At 32.3% G+C, this 21,303-nt stretch overlaps 3 protein-coding genes across 3 annotated transcripts; all 3 read right to left on the bottom strand.

Annotated features, from left to right (window-relative positions):
- Nucleotides 1–403: 403 nt before the first annotated feature.
- Nucleotides 404–2,445, bottom strand: LOC139874712 (serine/threonine-protein phosphatase 7 long form homolog). The gene is made up of 5 exons (XM_071862119.1): nucleotides 2,401–2,445; nucleotides 1,964–2,294; nucleotides 1,122–1,653; nucleotides 947–1,048; nucleotides 404–740 (listed from the first exon to the last, which is right to left on the bottom strand). Exons 1-5 carry the CDS (start codon nucleotides 2,443–2,445, stop codon nucleotides 404–406), a joined length of 1,347 nt encoding a protein of 448 aa, XP_071718220.1.
- Nucleotides 2,446–15,167: 12,722 nt separating this feature from the next.
- On the bottom strand, nucleotides 15,168–15,572 carry LOC139877116 (monothiol glutaredoxin-S2-like; the record flags this gene model as incomplete). The annotated part of the gene is made up of 1 exon (XM_071864533.1): nucleotides 15,168–15,572. A coding segment is annotated over one exon (297 nt), but the record flags the coding sequence as incomplete, so codon positions are not given.
- Nucleotides 15,573–18,042: 2,470 nt separating this feature from the next.
- On the bottom strand, nucleotides 18,043–18,351 carry LOC139874711 (monothiol glutaredoxin-S2-like). Its single transcript, XM_071862118.1, has one exon. The coding sequence runs from the start codon at nucleotides 18,349–18,351 to the stop codon at nucleotides 18,043–18,045; it is 309 nt and encodes a 102-aa protein (XP_071718219.1).
- Nucleotides 18,352–21,303: the final 2,952 nt, after the last annotated feature.

Below are 21,303 nucleotides of genomic sequence, written 5' to 3'. Positions count from 1 at the left end.
GTGTTCAACGGGGTATTGTATATGTTTGGAGGGCTGTTGAAGACGTTCTAATGGGTATTGTAGACATTTTGATGGGTACTGTATGTGTTTCGAGGGGTACTGTATATGTCTCGAGGGTTAGGATAGGTTTGGCGAGGATCATGATAATGCGACTGAGCACCGTAATCATAAGCCGGGAACTCGAAGTTTTGTGACGGATAGTATTCAAATGGAGCATCTGGCTGTTGGTGATGCGAGTATGCAAGTAGGTTATGTGGCATGTCATAAAATGCTTGCGGGTTAGGTTGACTGTTAGGTTGCATTTGTGCAAATGTCATATCTTGTATCCTCCAAAGCCCTTCCTCGTGTATATAGTTAAAAGTAAACTAATATTATCGATCGTGAGGTTATTGTTTATAAATAATTAAAATATCACACAATTGTATCTTACATAGACATTGGTAGTCCCTGCCCAATTAGGATATGTGTTGGTACCCTCGTCGGTTCCTGGATCTGTAATGTGCACAATAGTGCGAGCCTTGTACCAGTCATAGTAACCCCTACTGACACCCCCACCATCTCTACCAACAAATATACGGTTGGCTCGGTCATTCCATTTTGCGATGTACGTGGCCTGGGGGGCATTAGCCCTCATATCAACACTTCTTTTCATGCTAAGGTTTGTTTTGTGCAACTGATGATGCGTCTGAGCGGGAAGCAAGTATTCAACGCCTGGAATTGGCTGACCCCATCCAAACTGCCTACATACCAGATCGGGTAGATGTGTCTCAATAGTAGCCCAGAATATAATAGGCCCACGGTATGACCATAAGGGTCTGTCAGCTGTGCACTACTCGGGTAGTCGGGCGAATAACTCATCATCATAGGGTTGCCATATAAACTGCATCAACATATTATAATACTTAATAAATATTTTGACTTTAACATAGCTTCTATAGTTTCACACCAAATAAATGTTACTTGTCTAGGCGTTAACGCCGAAAGTAGGGAGCGATATGCTGACAATACATGTGCTGGCGTATTTTTGTTAGTCCGTTTACCATGCCACCTACATATGAATAACGCATACAAATGAATATAGTTACAATAACTAAAGGTTTAAAGTTACAATGATCTTTTACCTAGAACCATAGGGTGCTGGAATAAGTGGAATCTGGTTCGGTGGCAAGTCCTCTGGAATCTTTCGTACATCAGTTCTGAGAATTGGCGCGAGGGATGGAATTCGTTCATACACCCACTGTTGTACTAAAAGTAGCGAACCATTAATGGCCTTGGCTTCATAGTTTGTGGCCGCTTTACACAAATTTCTATAAAGATGTGCGAGAACCGCACTACCCCAACTAATACGATTAGCTGGACTCAAGTCCACGATGGTGTGCAAGAAACTCAAAGGGACATCATACGCATTAGCATCAGAAAATAGAATGCCACCCATCATAGCTAAAATATATACTCTATCCCGCTGTTGGTGAGACTCGATAGTGTCTCCAACTTCTTCATTCAACTCCGTAATTAAAACGGAAATTAATATCCTCCCTCTACGTATACCCCTATTACCAATAGCCTGACGGGAGATCCCTAAGTACGTTTCAACAAACGGTATCCAATCGCTATCATTTGTTTCATACCAAATACCGGAGAATACATCCCCGTCTATAGGTAAACCAAATAAAACCTGAACGTCTTGCAACGTTACAGTTGCTTCTCCTACAAATATTAATATGGATTATATATATATATATATATATATATATATATATATATATATATATATATATATATATATATATATATATATATATATATATATATATATATATATATATATATATATATTCGTAAATACTATTTTAAACAATTATCTAATAGAAACTTGACTAAACTAATAAATATAAATATAGCGAAGATATAATAATATATATAAAAATAAATGATTAATATATATAAGGTAATGATTTTGTACCAATCGGTAAATGAAACGTATGCATCTCCGGGCGCCATCTTTCAATCATAGCAGTAACAAGTGACCAATCCAGTCTTTGTTTACCCAATTTAGCTAGTAAACCCAAACCCACATTATCGAGATACACCTGCACATGCTCATTAATTGTTTCGTTTGGTAGTTGTTTAATATGCTGCCAAAAGTTCAGATCAGCTCTTCGTGGTTTGATCAACGTGTCCTCGTCCAGCTTCTTTGTAAATACCGCGTACGATCTATGATTCCTTTCGGCTTGTAAAAATAATAAAGAACTATCAACCGGCTCCGATCTAGCACGTACTTGGTTCGTTTGAGCCTTTTTTTTTGATAAAAATTCAAGGGTTTTTGAAGTTTTTTTTTTTCTTTTCTCAATGGAACTGAATTGTGTGTGAGAACCGAAGTTACAGACTTCGGATTTATACAGAACCAAAATCGAAGTTTGAAACTTCGGTTTCGCCACGTGTCATTATTTTATTCGCCAGTAAAAAATTTCCCGGATTTTTATTTATTGGATAAAATCACAGTTAATGCGGTAGCTGGAAGTTAAAGCAAAACCGAAGTTTGGAACTTCGGTTTTGCCACGTCGCCAATCCAGTCACCAATTCAACGGACAAAATCAATAAAAAACCAAAACCGAACTTCCAAACTTCGGTTTTGACCAAAACCGAACTTTGGAAGTTCGGTTTTACCATTTTTGCAACGATTTAGTTTCAGTTTCCATTTTTGCAAGTCTGTTTGTAAAAATTACCATTTTAAAAAAAAAAATCCATAAATATTGGCAAATTTGATGCTAGCTAACCTGTATTGGCAAATAACAATAAACCTGACTAGAAGACATGAAATTATGTTATTAGTTATTACCGAATGTAACTATGTCACAACCTGTACATTTGGGTCAAATGTTGAAAGAAGCGAATTTTTGATTCATTGCTTTTAAACATAACTACTTTTTTTTCTTTTTTTTTATATTTTTTTATATATATATATTTTTATATATTTTTACGTATTGGTAAGCTGATGAAACCAAGCCATTTAGAACTACCAAAATATGATAGAAAGGTTGACAACCTAACTATTGGTCATGTGGATCAGAAGAATATTTTTTTTCCCTCAGGACGATTACACTTTATAATATGTGGGGCATAAATATTTTTTATACTATAATGAGCATTATATATTGAATCTTAAATAGCTACTAGTAACTTAAGTCTGCTAGCCAGACCCTTTTTTTTTTTCGTGCTTAAAATGTTATGTGTGACATCTATTACATTGTTAACTTTAGTGAAATGGGCATCTTTGTCTATGTGGTAGTTTTTGTTCTTTCCTTAGGATCATATTCTATTTTCGCTATCCTCGTCTCAGGTTCAAATTTGTAATATCCTATAGGTAACATGTGTCGGTATGCCACATTTGATTTCTACTTGTGGTTTCTTGAGTCGATGTCATAAATATCCCTGGGCCTCCTTTATGAAATTTCTAAAAAAAATGTGCAAACCTCACTAGCAATATATCTTGTGTGGTTAGAAAAAGGGTCAAAATGGTCACGGGTGCCTACGTATGTGTAAAACCTTATCCGTTTACCCTTTTCTATCGTGCAAATGATAGAGAACATGCCAATAATGACGAGGCCTAGTCCAATACATGGAAAGCCCAATAATGAACAGTTTAATAACCCGTCCTAATCCATCTGGACGAAGTCCATATCGATTATAAACGATTCACAATAGTTGATTACATCGCGAGGTATTGACCTCTAAATGATACATTTTTACAAACGTTGCATTCGTTTTTATAAGAGAATCTTTCATTACATTAAAAGTTGACATGTATGCATACCATTTCATAATACCCAAACTATAAATGACCTAATCTGTCATTTACTTAATAATAATCTCTAATGAACTTCAACGACTCGAATGACGTCTTTTGAAATATGTCATGAATGACTCCAAGTAATATCTTTAAAATGAGCTAATGCACATCGGAAGATTTCTTTCAAACCTGAGAATAAACATGCTTTAAAGTGTCAACCAAAAGGTTGGTGAGTTCATTAGTTTATCATAATCATTCATTTTCATCATTTTAATAGACCACAAGATTTCATATTTTCCATTTCTCATTAACAGCATGCATGCATTAAGGTTCAATTATAGGGTGAACACCTGGTAATCGACATTAACTTTAATGCATGTAGAATATCCCCTACATACTCGCAAGTATGTTATATATTGGCAATCGCAATCACCATTTAAATCGAAGTACTAAAGCATTCCAAATTCCAGAATGGGGTTTGTCAGGCCCATAGATCTATCTTTAGGATTCGCGTCAATTAGGGGGTCTGTTCCCTAATTCTTAGGCTACCAAGTTTAAAAGGGGCATATTTGGCTTCGATCATTCACCCATATAATGTAGTTTAAATTACTTGTGTCTATTTCGTAAAATATTCATAAAAGTTGCGCATGTATTCTCAGCCCAAAAATGTAAAGGGTAAAAAGGCAAATGAAACTCACCATACTGTATTTCGTAGTAAAAATACATATAACATCATTGAACAAGTGTAAGGTTGGCCTCGGATTCACGAACCTATATTAATTATATATATTTATATGTTGGTCAATATTTGTCTAACAATTTAAGTCAAGTCATAGTGTACCACAATCCTAATGCTCGAGACTAATATGCAAAAATCAATAAAAGTCAATTTGACTCAAAATGATTTCTATAATTTATACTTGATTGTTATATAGTTTAAATATCGTCGTTTTATATTTTTAAGTATTTGTAAAAGATTTATTAGAGTAAATAATATAATTCATTTATTAATAAATAAAACTTTATATAAAAATATACTTTTATATATCTTAGATAATAAAATTTATAAAGTTCATTGAATATCATAAAAATGTTATGATAGGTTTTATTAAGGTAATTATATTATTTGTATTACATTTTTATTTGATAAAATAACATTGATAATAATAATAAGTAAAAGTTGTATTATTTTGTAATAATAATAATTATTATTCTATTATTAAAAATATCAATATTTATATTACTAAAAATGATATTATGATAAAATGATAAATCTAGTTATGATAACTTTAATATTTACGATACTTTAAAATAACCATTTTATTTAAAATGATAATAATAATGATATTTTATAATAACAATGACATTTCTATTAAAATGATAATTTTTGTTAAAATGATAGTTTTAATACTAACGATACTTTTAATAATAATAATAATGATAAAAATAATAAGAATGATAATTTTATCTAAATCAATATCTTTAAATTTCATCATGATACTCATACTCATTATTTCCTAATCAATTTGTTAATAGCTTTTAAATCGTTCTTTATATCGCGTTCATTTTAATGATAATAATAGTAATCATAATAATCAAGTGTTGCTAATATTAGTTTTAATTATTATAATACTAATAATAATAAATATTATGATAATGATAATACTAATAACTATTTTAATGATAATAATAATAATAATACTAATTATAATTTTAACGATAATAACGATAGTAATAATAATAATAACAATTTTTAATAATAATACTTTTTATTTATAATGATAATGATAATAATAATAATAATAATAATAATAATAATAATAATAATAATAATAATAATAATAATAATAATAATAATAATAATTAGATAAAAACTAGAACGACGATAATAACGACGATAATAATAATCATTTTTAATAATAATATAAAAATTCAATTGACAATAACTTCTAATCCGTACATCGAATCCATTCGATATCTAAATGAAAAGTTTATAGTTTTTCGCCAGCTTTCCAACGACATGCATATCTTATACCTTATCTCAATCGCATATGTAACTAATTTAGGATTCAACATAACCTATCTAACGACAATATCAAAATACAAGCATGCATAATCCTATATACTCGAGCACTAGTCAGGGATACACTATTAATATGTAAAAATTAAATTATAAGTGCTTACGTATCAATATTGAGATTTAATATTGCAGGAAAGGTACGTAGATACAACGGAGATGATAAAACACTAATTTGACCTTACGAGCATACCCTTTATAATCTTTGAGTAAAAAGAATTGTTGCAGACGGGACTCGAACCCTAGACCATTCGCTTCTTGCAAACAAACCCAACCACTCGACCAAAGCAGTTTTTCTGAAATAACATCTAACCTATGTGTATATATATCCATCTGTTTATCCTTCCTTCTCCTCACCCATTAATCGACCAGGGATCCACCCAAGGTAATAACCAAATTTTAATGTTTGACTTATATTATGAATTAAAACAGAAACATGTTGTGGTGCTTGACTAATCTTAACAGAAACGAGATTATGAAAAAGAAATATGATGCAGTAACAGTTTCAAAAAAAACACGATGAACAACATAAATTTTGATTTTGAATTCAAGGCTGTTTTGACTTATGGTTACAACATGAAAAAGGTCTTGAATCCTTCCTGGAAACTTTCTAACCTATCAATTGAATCCAAAAGATCGAAACGAATCCTAATTTTTACGAAGAACAAATACTTTGACTTTTTGTTTTAAAGTTTGACTCAACAATTCAGAATGATACAGAAAAATTGGAATCTGATATTTTACATATAGTTTAAACAAAAGATTTCTAACACAACAGCGTTAACACATTTTGAAATTTAACAAGAAATCAAAGTTTTTGGAAATTAAAGCAAGAACAGAGTAGCCGTCGGTCTTGTATGTTTTTCTAACTCAATTTGATTAAATTAAAAACTGTAAAAGGTATTGGTGATTTAGAATAAATATCAGATCGACTCCTTCACTTATACTGATGTTGATTGATTTATATTGGCGATTTGGAGTCGACTGAATCAAATCAGGAATAGAGAAAAATAAAATAAAATAAATAAAGGTAGTACGAATTGCATTAGATTTTAACTTCATCTGATAGGAAATCGAATTTTGTATGCTGGATTAGATTAAGACTTGTAACAAATTTTGGAATAGAAACAAAGGGTTAAACAGCTCGATCGTGACACTAACAGATATTGGATTCTGTATAATTTTTTTATTCATAATTAAAATTAATATTAATAATTAGTAAGTATAATTAAATATATTAATAATAATAATATTATTAGTATAAAAAAAATCATGATAATTTATAATAATAATAACATTACTAATCAAAAAAATAATACTATTAATAATAATAATGATAATAATGAAAATAATAATTTTTAATGATAATGCTTAATAATAATACTAATATTAATATTAATACTAATAATGAGAGTAATGTCAATAATATTGATATAATAATTTATGCTTATCAAATCTCATATTTATATATTAATAATGTTAATAATACTGATACCAACATTAATAATGAAAGTAATATTCATTAATGTAATAACTATATTTTAACTTGTAAGTATATTTAATATTTTAACATTACATATTATTAATTATATAATTTTCATATTTAGTACAACATACATAGTATATTAATTGTGTACACAAATCACATGTATATATATATATATATATATATATATATATATATATATATATATATATATATAACTTAATTATTTTGTATCATACTTTACATATTTGATTCTAATATCTGTTTTATATTTTCAAATTATTATATATATACTTTCACTTATATATAAATATATATATATATATATATATATATATATATATATATATATATATATATATATATATATATATATATATATATATATATATATATATATATATATATATATATATATATATATATATATATATATATATATATATATATATATATGCATTTATTTATACACCATTGTTCGTGAATCGTCGAGCATAGTCAAAGGGTAATTGATTACATGAATATAGTTCTAAAATTTTTGAGACTCAGTTTAACAGACTTTGCTTATCGTGTCAAAATCATATTAAGATTAAAGTTTAAATTTGATCGGAAATTTCCGGGTCATCACAAACAGTTCATTAGAAAGTCTTTATTAGATAGTCTTCATATAAAGACTTTCCATTGGGCTGTTCATTATTGGGCTTTTCGTGTATTGGGTTTGGCTTCAAAATAATTTACCCGTTCTCTATTATCAACCTTCTACTTGTACTGCATTGGAAATATCTGATAATTTGATAAGAATATGATCGATTTGTATTGATTATAAAAAATTGTTACAACCTGAATTGTATTCTCAGTGTTTATCAACACGTGTTCTTATACACAAATGAACTAACAGTTATTTCTATGTTTGGGATGACTCCAATACACTTTTGGAACCCCCATTACAATTGAGGAAACTATGCCAACTTTTGCTGCTGTTGGACCCATTATGTTGGAGGTTAGCTAATCTTGTGACATGTCTCAAATGGGAAATGATGAAACTACTTTCTGATCCCAATAGTCAAATTACCAACAATGGTAATTTGACTTTGTTATTTGCATTCTAACACTCACCCTCAAGTTGAATAGTGGAGTTTCCAATATTCAACTTGCCAGGAACTTCACTGAAGAGTCTTCCGTTGACTGATTTTGTGAGGATGTCGGCAAGAAGATCTTCTGATTTGATTGATGGAAGTGAAATAATTTCGCCATCTAAGTTTTCTCTGATAAAATGTCTATCAATCTCAACATGCTTAGTGCGGTCATGTTAAATGGGGTTTTCAGAAATAGCGATTGCTGCTTCATTGTCGCACAGGATTTGAATAGCTTCTTGTGGTGGAAAACCAATCTCCGTTAGTAACTTGATCCATAATGCCTCGACTACTGCTTTGGCTATTCCTCTAAATTCTGATTCGGCACTTGAAAGTGAGACAACCTTTTGTTTCTTATTTCTCCATGCAACTAAATTACCCCCGACAATTGTGAAGAATCCGGATGTAGATTTTCTATCCCCTTTTTCTCCAGCCCAGCTTGCATCTGTATATATTTGAGTCTTTAGGTGTCCATGTCTTTTAAAGACAACTCCATGATCCGCTGTTTTCTTCAAATATCTGATGATTCTTATTACAGCTTCCATATGGTGAACCTGTGGTTGATGCATGAATTGACTCACAACTCTAACTGCATGTGCTATATCTGGTCGAGTGTGAGCAAGATAGATGAGTTTTCTCACCATCCTTTGGTATTGCCCTTTATCAGCAAGATCAGCTTCATCTTCCATATATAGCTTTTGGTTTGGAATCATTGGAGTATCAGCTGGTTTACAATCAATCATACATGTCTCTGCAAGAAAATCAAGAATATACTTCTTTTGACGGATAAATATTCCCTGTTGGGATCTTAATACCTCATTCCCCAAAAAATATTTAAGTCTGCCCAAGTCTTTCATTTCAAATTCTTTAAATAAGTTCATTTTTAAGTTAGAAATTTTCTCTTTATCATTTCCTGTTATTATCATATCATCAACATAAATGATTAAGCATGTAATAAAATTTCGTTTTCGTTTAAAAAAAAGAGTATGATCCGAGTTACTTTGTTTGAAATCATATTTTTTCATAAATAAAGTAAATCTCCCAGACCAAGCCCGTGGAGATTGTTTTAGCCTATATAAAGATTTTTTAAGTCGACAAACTTCCCTATCATTGAAGTTTTCGGCAAATCCTGGTGGGGCTTCCATATAAACTTCTTCTTTTAATTCACCATGGAGAAAAACATTATTCACATCAAATTGGTGAAGTGGCCAGTCTTCATTTGCAGCGATAGAGAAGAGAACTCTAATAGTATCAATCTTTGCAACCGGGGAAAAGGTCTCGGAATAATCTATTCCATAGGTTTGAGTATATCCCATGGCAACAAGACGTGCTTTGTATCTTTCAATGGTACCATCTAATTTTCGTTTAATTGTAAACACCCTTCGGCACCCTACAAGTTTCTTTTCTCGAGGAATAACACATTTTTCCCATGAGTCATTTTTCTTAAGTGCTTTAATCTCTTCTGCCATAGCTTTTTTCCATTTCTTAGATCTCATTGCATGGTCAACATTAGTTGGAATTTCTTCAGAGTATAAAGTGGAATTGAATTTTTGTGCCTCACTCGATAGGTTTCCTTGTGCAATATTGGCAATCAGATATTTTGACATTTGAGCTTCTTTCTCTGGAGAGTATCTTTTTGGTGGTACTTCTCTGTTGTTTCGTTGTGGTAAGACATATCTTTATGTGGTTTCAATGGTGGCATCGGGGGTTGGATTGTTTTGTTCCTCTTGAATTGAATGTTCAATATTTGAGGAGATTTCGGTAGGTTCGGAATCTTGTGTTGTAGTATTTGGTATCTCAGGATTTGGTGTTGATGTTTGGACATGGTCGAGATTTGGTGTTTGAATTTGGATATTGTCAGGACTTGGTATTGGTATTTGGATATTATCGGGACTTGGTGTCCATTTTATCCAACTTAGAGTGTCATTATCCTCTTTCTCCCCCTCACTCGTGAGTTGGATATTATAAAAGTATTTGATTTTGAAAAAGTCACAGTTCATTGTAGTAAAAACATGGCGTCTTTTCTGGCTATAACACCGATATCCTTTTTGGTTTATTCCATATCCAACCATGACACATTTTTCCGCACATGGATCAAGTTTGGTGCGCTCATGTTTTGGAATATGGACAAAGACCGAGCACCCAAATATCCGAGGTTCAATGCTAAATGAAGTCAGAAGGGTATGGAATTGGGAAAGAGTATCTTTAGGAGTTTTTGTGGCCAAAATTTTAGTGGGTAAACGGTTAATAAGATAGGTAGCGGAAGCAAGAGCTTCGGGCCAAAAACTCTTCGGAACCTTGGATTCGATTAATAACGCTCTTGCCATTTCTAAAAGTAGTCAATTTTTTCATTCGGGTACTCTGTTTTGTTCGGAAGTATGAGCACAAGTTGTTTGGTGAATAATCCATTTATCTTCACAAAATTGTTTCATTGAAGTATTGACAAACTCGCCCCCATTATCGGATCTTAAGATTTGTATATTTTCGTTAAATTGGGTTTATATCATTATAAAAATGGGAAAAAATTTCAAATACTGTTGATTTGTGAGTTAAAAAGTAAATCCAGGTCAACGGTGAATGGTCATCAATAAATAGGACAAAATACCGGAAGTTTCCCCCCCCCCCCCCCCCCCAATAACCGGTGCAGAACCCATACATCCGAATGGATTAAAGCAAAAGGTACATCTTTCCTTGTCTTACTAGGTTTAAAAGTACTTTGGTGACTTTTAGCCAAAATACAAGTTTCACAATTTAAGGTAACATTGGATGGAAAAAGACTTGGAAATAAAGCATGTAAGTATCCGGCAGATGGGTGCCCTAACCTCCTATGCCATAACCAAGCTTTCCTCGTAGGTGTTCCGTGATCAAGCATCACGGTACCTTGTTGGGTTACTTCGTCCACATAGTACAACCCACCACATTCGGTACCATGCCGAATAATCACCTCAGTCCTGATATTCTGAAGGATACAGAAGGTGGGGTGTAATAAAACGGAACAATTTAATTCTTTTGTAACGTGAATAATAGAAAAAAGTTTATGAGACATGGTTGGAATATATAATTAGACAATTTCATAGTCGGAATAATTTCAATTTTCCCACCCCCTTCTACTTGTACTTGATGTCAAAGCTAAGGTATACGAAATAGTTTATATTTTACTAGGAAAAACTATTAAATACGATACAATTTTACACAAGATATTTATTTATTTATAGAATGGATATACTTAAACCTTGCTACAACACTTATAGGCAGTGTACCTAATCGTACAGTAGTTTAGTTTTTAGTAAGTCCGGTTCGTTCCACAGGGAATCTTTTTTAAACAAAGCTCAACGCTATATTAATTTACTTTTATAAAAATACAAACATATATATAAGTAATATTATTATTATAAAGGGGGGTTTTTACCGTTTAATGACCGGTTTGTCGATTTTAAGACTTTAGTCGCAGTTAAAACCTAATGTAAAATATAAAATAAATAAAAGACTTAATTTAAATCGTAAAATAAATAACGATAATGAAATTGCGAATAATAAAAGTGCGATAAAATAAACTTGCGATAATTAAAAAGTACGATAATTAAAAGTGCGATTAAATAACAATAAATAAAAGTGCGATAATTAGAAGTGCAATTAAATATAAAATAAAGGAAATTAAATATGAAATAAAAGAATTATGCTTATTTAAACTTCCGTAATCATGATGTTTGACGTGTTGATTTTAGTTTTATGCCCATGGGTTAATTGTCCTTTGTCCTGGATTATTTAATATGTCCGTCTGGTTTTTGTCCATAACAGTCCATCAGTCATAAATATAAAGTGCGAGTGTCCTCGTCAAATTATTATTATACCCGAAGTTAAAAATTCCAACTAATTGGGGATTCGAATTGTAACAAGGTTTTAATACTTTGTTTAATGAATACACCAGGTTATCGACTGCGTGTAAACCAAGGTTTTACTACTTTGTTAACAATTACACCAATTACCCTTGAATGTAATTTCACCCCTGTTTTAATTATTCTAGTGGCTATTAATCCATTCCCGTGTCCGGTTAAATGAACGATTATTCGTACATATAAATACCTCGCCCATCGTGTCCGATCGAGTGTATATGGTAATTTATAGGGACGCCCAATTGTAAATCTTTATATTAACATTAACAAACTATCATTTAGTTAAACAAATATAAAGCCCATTAATAGCTCATAGTCTAATTTCCACAAGTGTCGTTCTTTTGTCCAAACCCCAATTATGGTACAAAGCCCAATTACCCAATTTTAGTAATTAGCCCAACATCACGATTACTTCGTTTTAAATAAGCATAATAATAACTTAGCTACGAGACATTAATGTAAAAAGGTTGAACATAACTTACAATGATTAAAAATAGCGTAGCGTTACACGGACAGAATTTCGACTTACACCCTTACAACATTCGCTAACATACCCTTATTATTAGAATTATAATTAAAATTAAAATATAAATTATAAATATAAATATAAATTTTACGTATGAATGAGGAAGAAAAAGATGGTTTTTACGATCAGAATTCGGTTGGCTTTATAGGCAGTTTTTCATTTTGGGGCTCCGCGACTCGCGGCCAATTTTGCCTTCAAACTCCGCGAGTCGCGGAGGTTACTTTTACACTCTTTGTTTACCGACGGTTTATAATATATATATAATATATATATAATTAATATAATTAATTATATATTATATTATATTTATATACATAGTTAACTTGTAATTTTTAATCCGTTGCGTCGAGCGTTAAGAGTTGACTCTGGTCCCGGTTCCGGATTTTCGAACATCCTTGCGTACAATTTAATATCTTGTACTTTGTGTTTTGAATCTTGTACTCTTGTAATTTCAAGACGTTTCTTATCAATAATTGGAACCTTTTTGATTGTCTTTTGTACTTTTGAGCTTTTTGGTCGTTTGCGTCTTCAATTCGTCGAATCTGTCTTTTGTCTTCACGTTTTATTATTTAAACGAATATCACTTGTAAATAGAACAATTGCAACTAAAAGCTTGTCTTTCTTGAGAAATAATGCTATGAAATATATGTTCGTTTTTAGCATTATCAGTACAATATCTTCATTAGTCGTTTGAATTTTATTAATTCGTGGTTTTGATTTGGAACAAAAATCCGATTTTTCAAAAGTCATGGTGTGAGTCGCACCACAATAAAAAATCCATTCATCACTTTTTGTTTTGTTTGTGACAACATTAATTTTTCCATAAGAGATCTTATTTTGTAAAGAAAAATTTTAAACTGTTTTGTTTTATCAAACCGATTTGGGATTTGGGCCTGCCCAATTTGTTCTTTAAAGATTAAGGGTTCTTGGGCTTGTTTATTATGGGCCTTATTTTTCTTATTCAACCGACCCCATTTTCTTTTTTATAGTTGGTTTGGCTAGATCGTGAACATCAACACCTAAGTTAGGGTTATTGCTTCTCTCAGCCGTATCCTTCTTCTCCCTAAATCTCCCTGAAATTAAGTTTGATTGAAGGTTTGGGTGAGAGTTTTTCAACTTTCCCTTTGCGGTCATCTAAGGAGGAATGAAATTCATCCATTTTACTCTGGTGTTCTTGTTTTCTTTAGTCGTTTGGGGCGATTCTGATTGAAGACTGGGTTTTAATTCCCTTTCTTCTCTCATCAGTTCATGTAAGCAATTGAAACGATTGTGATTAGCCACTTTGACTCTGGTCAATTTACAGTGATTAGGGTTTACCCTAATCACTATGATCGATTGTTGCGATTTATTAGGGTTTGAAGGTTTAACCTTCACCCATTTGGTTCATTTTTGAGGTAAATTAAAATTTGAGATACCTCTTGTTGCTTTCTGAGTTGACCGATTGTTGGATCTTGGGTTGCCGTTGCCGGTAACCTTATGGTGGCCGCCGGCTGTTTCTGCTACCGTCGTCACCACTCTGTTATGCTTCCGTTTGTTCCACCATTTGGGATAACCGATGAGCTCGAAACATTGAATTACAGTGTGACGTGACCTTCCATAATAAACACAGTTCAAAAGTCGTTGTGGTCGATGGTGGTTTGTAATGATGTTTTCAGTTTTGGCGATGGTTGATGGTTGACAGAGAACATCCAGGTAAGTTCTTTCATCTTGTGTTGAGCTGCCATCTAAACTTGACATGGCAGCTTGGTTTGAGCTACCGTCAATTTTGGACATGGTAGCTTTATTTTTGGTAAATGATTGAGCCATAAATCGTTGCTATGATCCCTGATTAGCACACTCGCTCTAATACCATGATAATTAGATAAGAATATGATCGATTTGTATTGATTATAAATAATTGTTACGATCTGAATTGTATTCTCAGTGTTTATCAACAAGTGTTCTTATACACAAATGAACTAACAACTATTTCTATGTTTGGGATGACTCCAATACACTTTTGGAACTTCCATTACAACTGAGGAAACTATGCTGACTTTTGCTGCTGTTGGACCCGTTATGTTGGAGGTTAGCTAATCTTGTGACATGTCTCAAATGAGAAATGATGAAACTACTTTCTGATCCCAATAGTCAAATTACCTAAAATGGTAATTTGACTTTGTTGCTGCATTCTAACAATATCGTGCTCTATTAAAATAACAATACCAATTTCTATAAAATAGAATAAGATTTTATATTAAGATTGACATTATATAGTGTGGAAATCGTATAAAGCTTGCCAAAAGGCTAACAGAAACTATTAAACCATAACATGACTCTCACCTAAAACAAGCCACTGTTACGTAATCCTATCTGTTATTTTCATATTAGTTAAACCCATATAGCATTGGCCTTCTTGAGCAGTTTGACTAATTTGTCCTTGAGATGGAGTGTCATGATCTCATTTGGACCTCCAATCAGCTCTTGCCCTATAAATATGACCGGCACCTTCGTCTTACACCCTAATCCTTGTAACTCTGTCTCTATTTGTTGCCCATTAGGATGTTCATCTAGCTCATAAACTGTTGGGTTAGCCCCAAAGCTGTAAATCAGAGTTTTTACTGTATGAGACATGCAACAAGTACTTTTACTAAAAATTACCACTGGCTTTTCAGACACCAATCTTGTAATTAACCATGGTCATTATGTTAATAATAGAGTGATATAATAAAAATTGTGAAAAAATATTTAGTAGGTATAAGATAGAGCTTGTTATGTGAAGATGAATTGTGTTTGGAGGAAATTGGAACTCAAATGGAGACTATATATATAGTGACTCGAGGGTATATGGAATTTATGAAAGGTATTATTCTTATCTATGAAACTGACTGTTTCGAGTTCATGAAAACAGTCGTTTTTATGGGAGCATTAGTAATTAAAAATATGTAAAATCCGAGAGTATATGTTTTGGTACTTCTGAGAGAATAAGATAAAAGTTTTAGCATCTCAATTATGAATGGAGAATTCACAAATTTCTCTTTTAACATTTAATTTTTCTAGCCTTAAAAACTTATAAGTCCACATACAGTTTTTTGCAAACACAATATGTAACATTTTGTGAATGGAAATTATGAATACAGTCTGTATTTTTGCCAATTGTGATGTTTTCTGCTGGCATCATAAAAGTGGAGAAAGAAGCTAAACTTATCCATTTATGTAACTTTTTGTTCCCCATATTAATATTCCTAGCTTTTAGCTCAATAAGGCAAAGTCTAATATGATGAAGATAAATGAAAATCTTTTGCAAACGCAAGATGCTTAATTGAGATTTTTAAATGATACACAACTACAGTAGTTCGTGCTGTACGTTTAGGCATCAGATGGTCGGTTATCAATTTGACTTCGATGGAATGGTGCATGTTTTTTTTTTTTTTTTTAGTCTTTTCTTTTCTTTATATTATATCGCCCAATAGAAGTTTGTCGCTCTTATCTGTTTAAGTGCACCTCTTTTTGAATAGGAGAACTGTTATATACACATGATGATCAAATGCACATAGGACAACAGTAGCCAAAAAGCTAAGTTGCTTAGAGTGTCTTCTTAATGCTTGATATATATCAGTTGGTTTTTGATATTTCTGAATTTGCTTTACATTACCATATCGTTTATTTATGCACATTCTAATATCAGTACACTTTTATAATCTGCATTACATATAAATACTTGTCGTGAAAAATACTTTTTTTTTTGCAATTATCTTTTCACCTCCATTTCGCATATGTGAGAAATGGTTAAATTATCATAGGCCGTGAATGAGTTATTTGTTTCATGATGTACCATTTAACCAAATATGATTGTGGTAATGGTTCTCATAATATATTACACATTCTAAAAGGCTCATATTACTCAACTTAAAATTAATGACATGGTGCATTAGTACTATTGCACTTTATAGGGTGCACGTGTAATTGGTGAATTAGGTTTATAAGGATGGAAATTATTGAAAAAGGAGAATATATTCCTTTAAACTTAAATTGAAGCTATCCGTTTACTTACACCGAAAGTTTAGTGACAAAAATAAACAAATGTTTTTGAAAACTAGTTGATGCTAAAAAGCACATGAAGTAAGTACAAGCAGGATTAAAGATACTTTTGCAGCATCTTTCACTGTAACTTTTGTTACTATGGGAAATGATAATCTTGAACGAATTTGCTTATGGGTCACACAAAGCAAATTCTATTGAGGAATACTAAGGAGTTACGAACGTATACTAGATGAACAATCATGACGATGCAATCCCCTCTTGTTAGTGGTCTGGTGATTGTGATCGATTGTATCAAATCGTAAGATAGGGGATTTAACAATATATGATTTCGTGGTACAAGATATGACCACGTACAGGCAGCCCAAAATCCAAAACTAAAGGAAAAAAGATGACTTGTGATTTATACTTGAATAAATTGTATAAGTGACCATAAGATGAAGCTAAGGGCCACTTTCATAGGCTCACAGACTTTAATGTTCAAGAAATCTAAATATTAAATATTTATTCTTCCACGTAAGTAAAGAAGTAAAGCCAAAAGCTAAGAACTCCATTTTCAGTGCTCAAGCGAACTTCATAAATAAATTTCAAGTTTTCAATATTTGGGTTTTGATTAAAAAGGTGAGGTCTTTACGTATCGATTTGGAATTAGATTATCGAGTCCTGGCGTCACATGTATTTTATGACTTTGCAGATTGATATGCTTGGTATTCCTTCATCATTTTCCACTTGTAGAAAAGAGATTACTAAGGATAACTGATGCAAAGCTTTATATTTCTTCTTTAATGCTTTATACGAGTGTGGGAAAGATAAGATAAAATCTTTTTAACTAAAGTTGTTTCGAAGATCAAATTTAACATACATAAATGGATACATAATCGGATTATGTATTTCTCCATTGCAAGACCACACTTTTAACATTTGATTCTGACAGACTGTAGTAACTCTTGGAGAACATAACATATATTTTTGCTTCTCAAAACTTAGTAAATTTGCATATAACATTGGATTGGAACAATATAAAAAAGGGTTAAAACACTTCGTGCTATTTTTTAGCTATGTTAACAAAGTTTCATCCGCTTTAATAGTTATTGTTTAAACTCTTGAATACGTTTGACTAAACCCATATAGCTTTAGCCTTAAGGAGCAATTGTACAAGTTGACCCTTTAGTTGAAGGCTCATTATTTCATTAGCACCACCAATTAGTTTCCCTCCTATGAACACAGCTGGCGAACTCGGCTTGCACCCTAATTCTTTAAGTTCATTCTCTATTTGTTTCCCCTCGGGATGCTCGTCTATCTCATAAACTACAGGGTTTGCCCCGTAACTGCTTATCAGTGTCGTAATTGTGTAGGACATGCAACAAGTGCTTTTGCTGAATACAACAACAGGTCTGTCAGTCACCAATGCTGTAACCGTAGCCATTTCTGGAAAGTGTAGTAGTTAAGGTTTTTATGTAACAAACTAGATTAGTAGAAGAAATGGTTGTTTTGTAGTGAGTATATTTAATATTTAAGATCTTGACATGGCTATTTATAGTAACAGGACTTGAAATTATTGTTAGATGTTGAAAAGGAGATCGGATTCTTTTGAGGTATTATCATTTATCAGACTTGATAGATGATAGGAAATTGCCATATGCCAATATTAGTTGCGTATCTATAGTTTGATATGCATGGCGGGAAAATATGTTTCTAAATGACATCCTTAACCTTGACGCATCCTTCAAAATCTTCTCCACATATATTTGATGGTGGGTAGTTTGGTAATTGTATGTCATGTGTGACATGTATAGTAAAACTTCAAGGTTTATGATATTTTTCAGGGCATATGCTTGGTAATGTGTCGCTCGGTTTCATGGTTTGTAAGTTTTAAGGAGGTTTCATTCTTTGGATGATCTTCCTTTTGTTATATAAGAGTTTATCCGTTTTTCGCCAAAAAAAAAAAAAAAAAAAAAAATATGCTTGGTAATGTTTATCCAATTGGCAGCTGCGTCAAGCTCTCATAAAGTCTTTTGGAATTTATTTATGAACATATGAAAGGCATGATCAAATTAATCGAACATCCATACAAGTACCTACATTCTTTACTTTATTTGTTCCACTCTTCGTGGTCAATTTTCATCCATATCTATCACTTGATTTAGTGTATATACAATGTGAAAAAAAAAGCTCTTTTACATCTAGTGATTCTCTGTGAATGTACTTGTTTTGGCGTTAAACTTATGGTTATTAAATTAACCTTTATAATGCTCAAAAGACGCAAGGAAATCATGCTAATCTGTAATTATCTTATTAGTTTCATATGACCCTTGACTTAGCTGATGTGTATGTACATATATAAATACATAAGACATACTTACAAAAACACACACACACACACTGACACAGATATGCACATCAAATCTTATATATGTGATTTGGGTGTTCCTGGTCACCTTTAACAAAATCACGTGTGTGAAGAATGTTGTGGAAGTTCATCACCCCCTTTCTCTCTCTGCCCATGTCTTCCTTGTCTTTAGTGAAGAGTTAGACGAATCATTTACATGAGTACGTACGATTTAAGGTATTAGATGCTGTGATCTTAATGCAACCCGAAGCATAACGGTCTGCCATGTGGCTAGAAGAAATTTTGCGTATCTGGCTAGTTGCTTAACTTCCACGTGAGTATGTGCCTATCTAAGAGCCAAAACTCATGTGAGTCTATACATAATTTTTATTATGAGTTTATTAATAGTTGTTAATATTTACTGTGTGACTAATGTGCACTGTCCTATATGAAGAGTGAGTTATGTTTTGAACCATTATACTTGTGATAATACAAAAACTTACCATCAATCTTGCAAATCTTCTGGTAGTTGTTGGTATACAGTGATAGTTTTGGTACATATAGATATATGCCTAAGAAAATTAAACATGATTTGAGGTATAAAAACCATATATAGTGCTTAATCAGTTTATATATACCAATATTACTGTCTTTTCCAGTCTGTCAATTATTTCAGGGTGTTTGTTCTCTAACATGTCTATTATCGTTACGTTATATTTGGTTCATCATTGTATTTATATACTTTAGCTACATAGCCTAATTTTTGTGGTGTAGCTAGTACCACATGCATGTACGTGCAAACCTAACAGTATACACCATTTCTGCCTCATATTTTCAGGTGTTCCTTCATGTTTGATAGCCTTCTGCCTCATATGAATTCTGTTTAAAAAGATTGTATGAAACCGTACGGTAAGGAATTTAATGAAATGTTATACTGGTACCAGAATCTGATATGACCACATACTCGATTCAGGTTCACCAACATGCCATGCATATAAGTTCATGAGTCCCTCTTGTCTCTAAAACCATCTGGTGATAAAGAGAGGTTCTCAAGTGCCTTATATGCATACATATTTTACTTCTTACTTCCTATGTGGGACACACCCTAACCGATTAGCTCCAACACATGCAGCCCAAAAGCCAAAAGTGAAGGTAACATATGACGGTCTGCCATGTGGCTAGAATCGTTTACATGAGTACGTACGATTTAAGGTATTAGATGCTGTGATCTTAATGCAACCCGAAGCATAACGGTCTGCCATGTGGCTAGAAGAAATTTTGCGTATCTGGCTCATAACAGAGTGAAAGTTGCTTAACTTCCACGTGAGTATGTGCCTATCTAAGAGCCAAAACTCATGTGAGTCTATACATAATTTTTATTATGAGTTTATTAATAGTTGTTAATATTTACTGTGTGACTAATGTGCACTATCCTATATGAAGAGTGAGTTATGTTTTGAACCATTATACTTGTGATAATACAAAAACTTAACATCAATCTTGCAAATCTTCTGGTAGTTGTTGGTATACAGTGATAGTTTTGGTATATATAGATGTTATAGCCGTATTTAAAAATCATCTATCCTAAGGGTCAACTGTTGGCCATAAACATCAATGATACATCTAGTCGTATTTAAAAATGGCCGACCCAAAATCAGTGGAATCCTTTCATCCACTTCCATATCCAAAACCACGAAATCGACCGGGAATACCAACGACCCGGTCTTAACTAGCATATTCTCGATAATTCCACGAGGGAATTTAATGGAGCGGTCAGCTAGCTGAATATCCATACGCGTGGGTTTCAACTCTCCGGGGTCTAGCTTTAAGTAAATAGAATAGGGCATTAAATTTATGCTAGCTCCCAAATCTGCCAACGCTCTCATACAATCTAAATTACCCAGTAAACAAGGGATGGTGAAACGCCCAGTGATGTGTGCGAGGTGGGGTACGAAATACTTATATTTTTACTACAAAATATGATACAAATTACACAAGTTTTATTTATTTATTTAGATTGGGATATACCTAAACCTTGCTACAACACTT

Source organism: Rutidosis leptorrhynchoides, chromosome 11 (genome assembly GCF_046630445.1).
Source record: "Rutidosis leptorrhynchoides isolate AG116_Rl617_1_P2 chromosome 11, CSIRO_AGI_Rlap_v1, whole genome shotgun sequence".
Lineage (NCBI taxonomy): Eukaryota > Viridiplantae > Streptophyta > Magnoliopsida > Asterales > Asteraceae > Rutidosis > Rutidosis leptorrhynchoides.
This window is presented reverse-complemented; position numbering and strand designations above follow the sequence as displayed.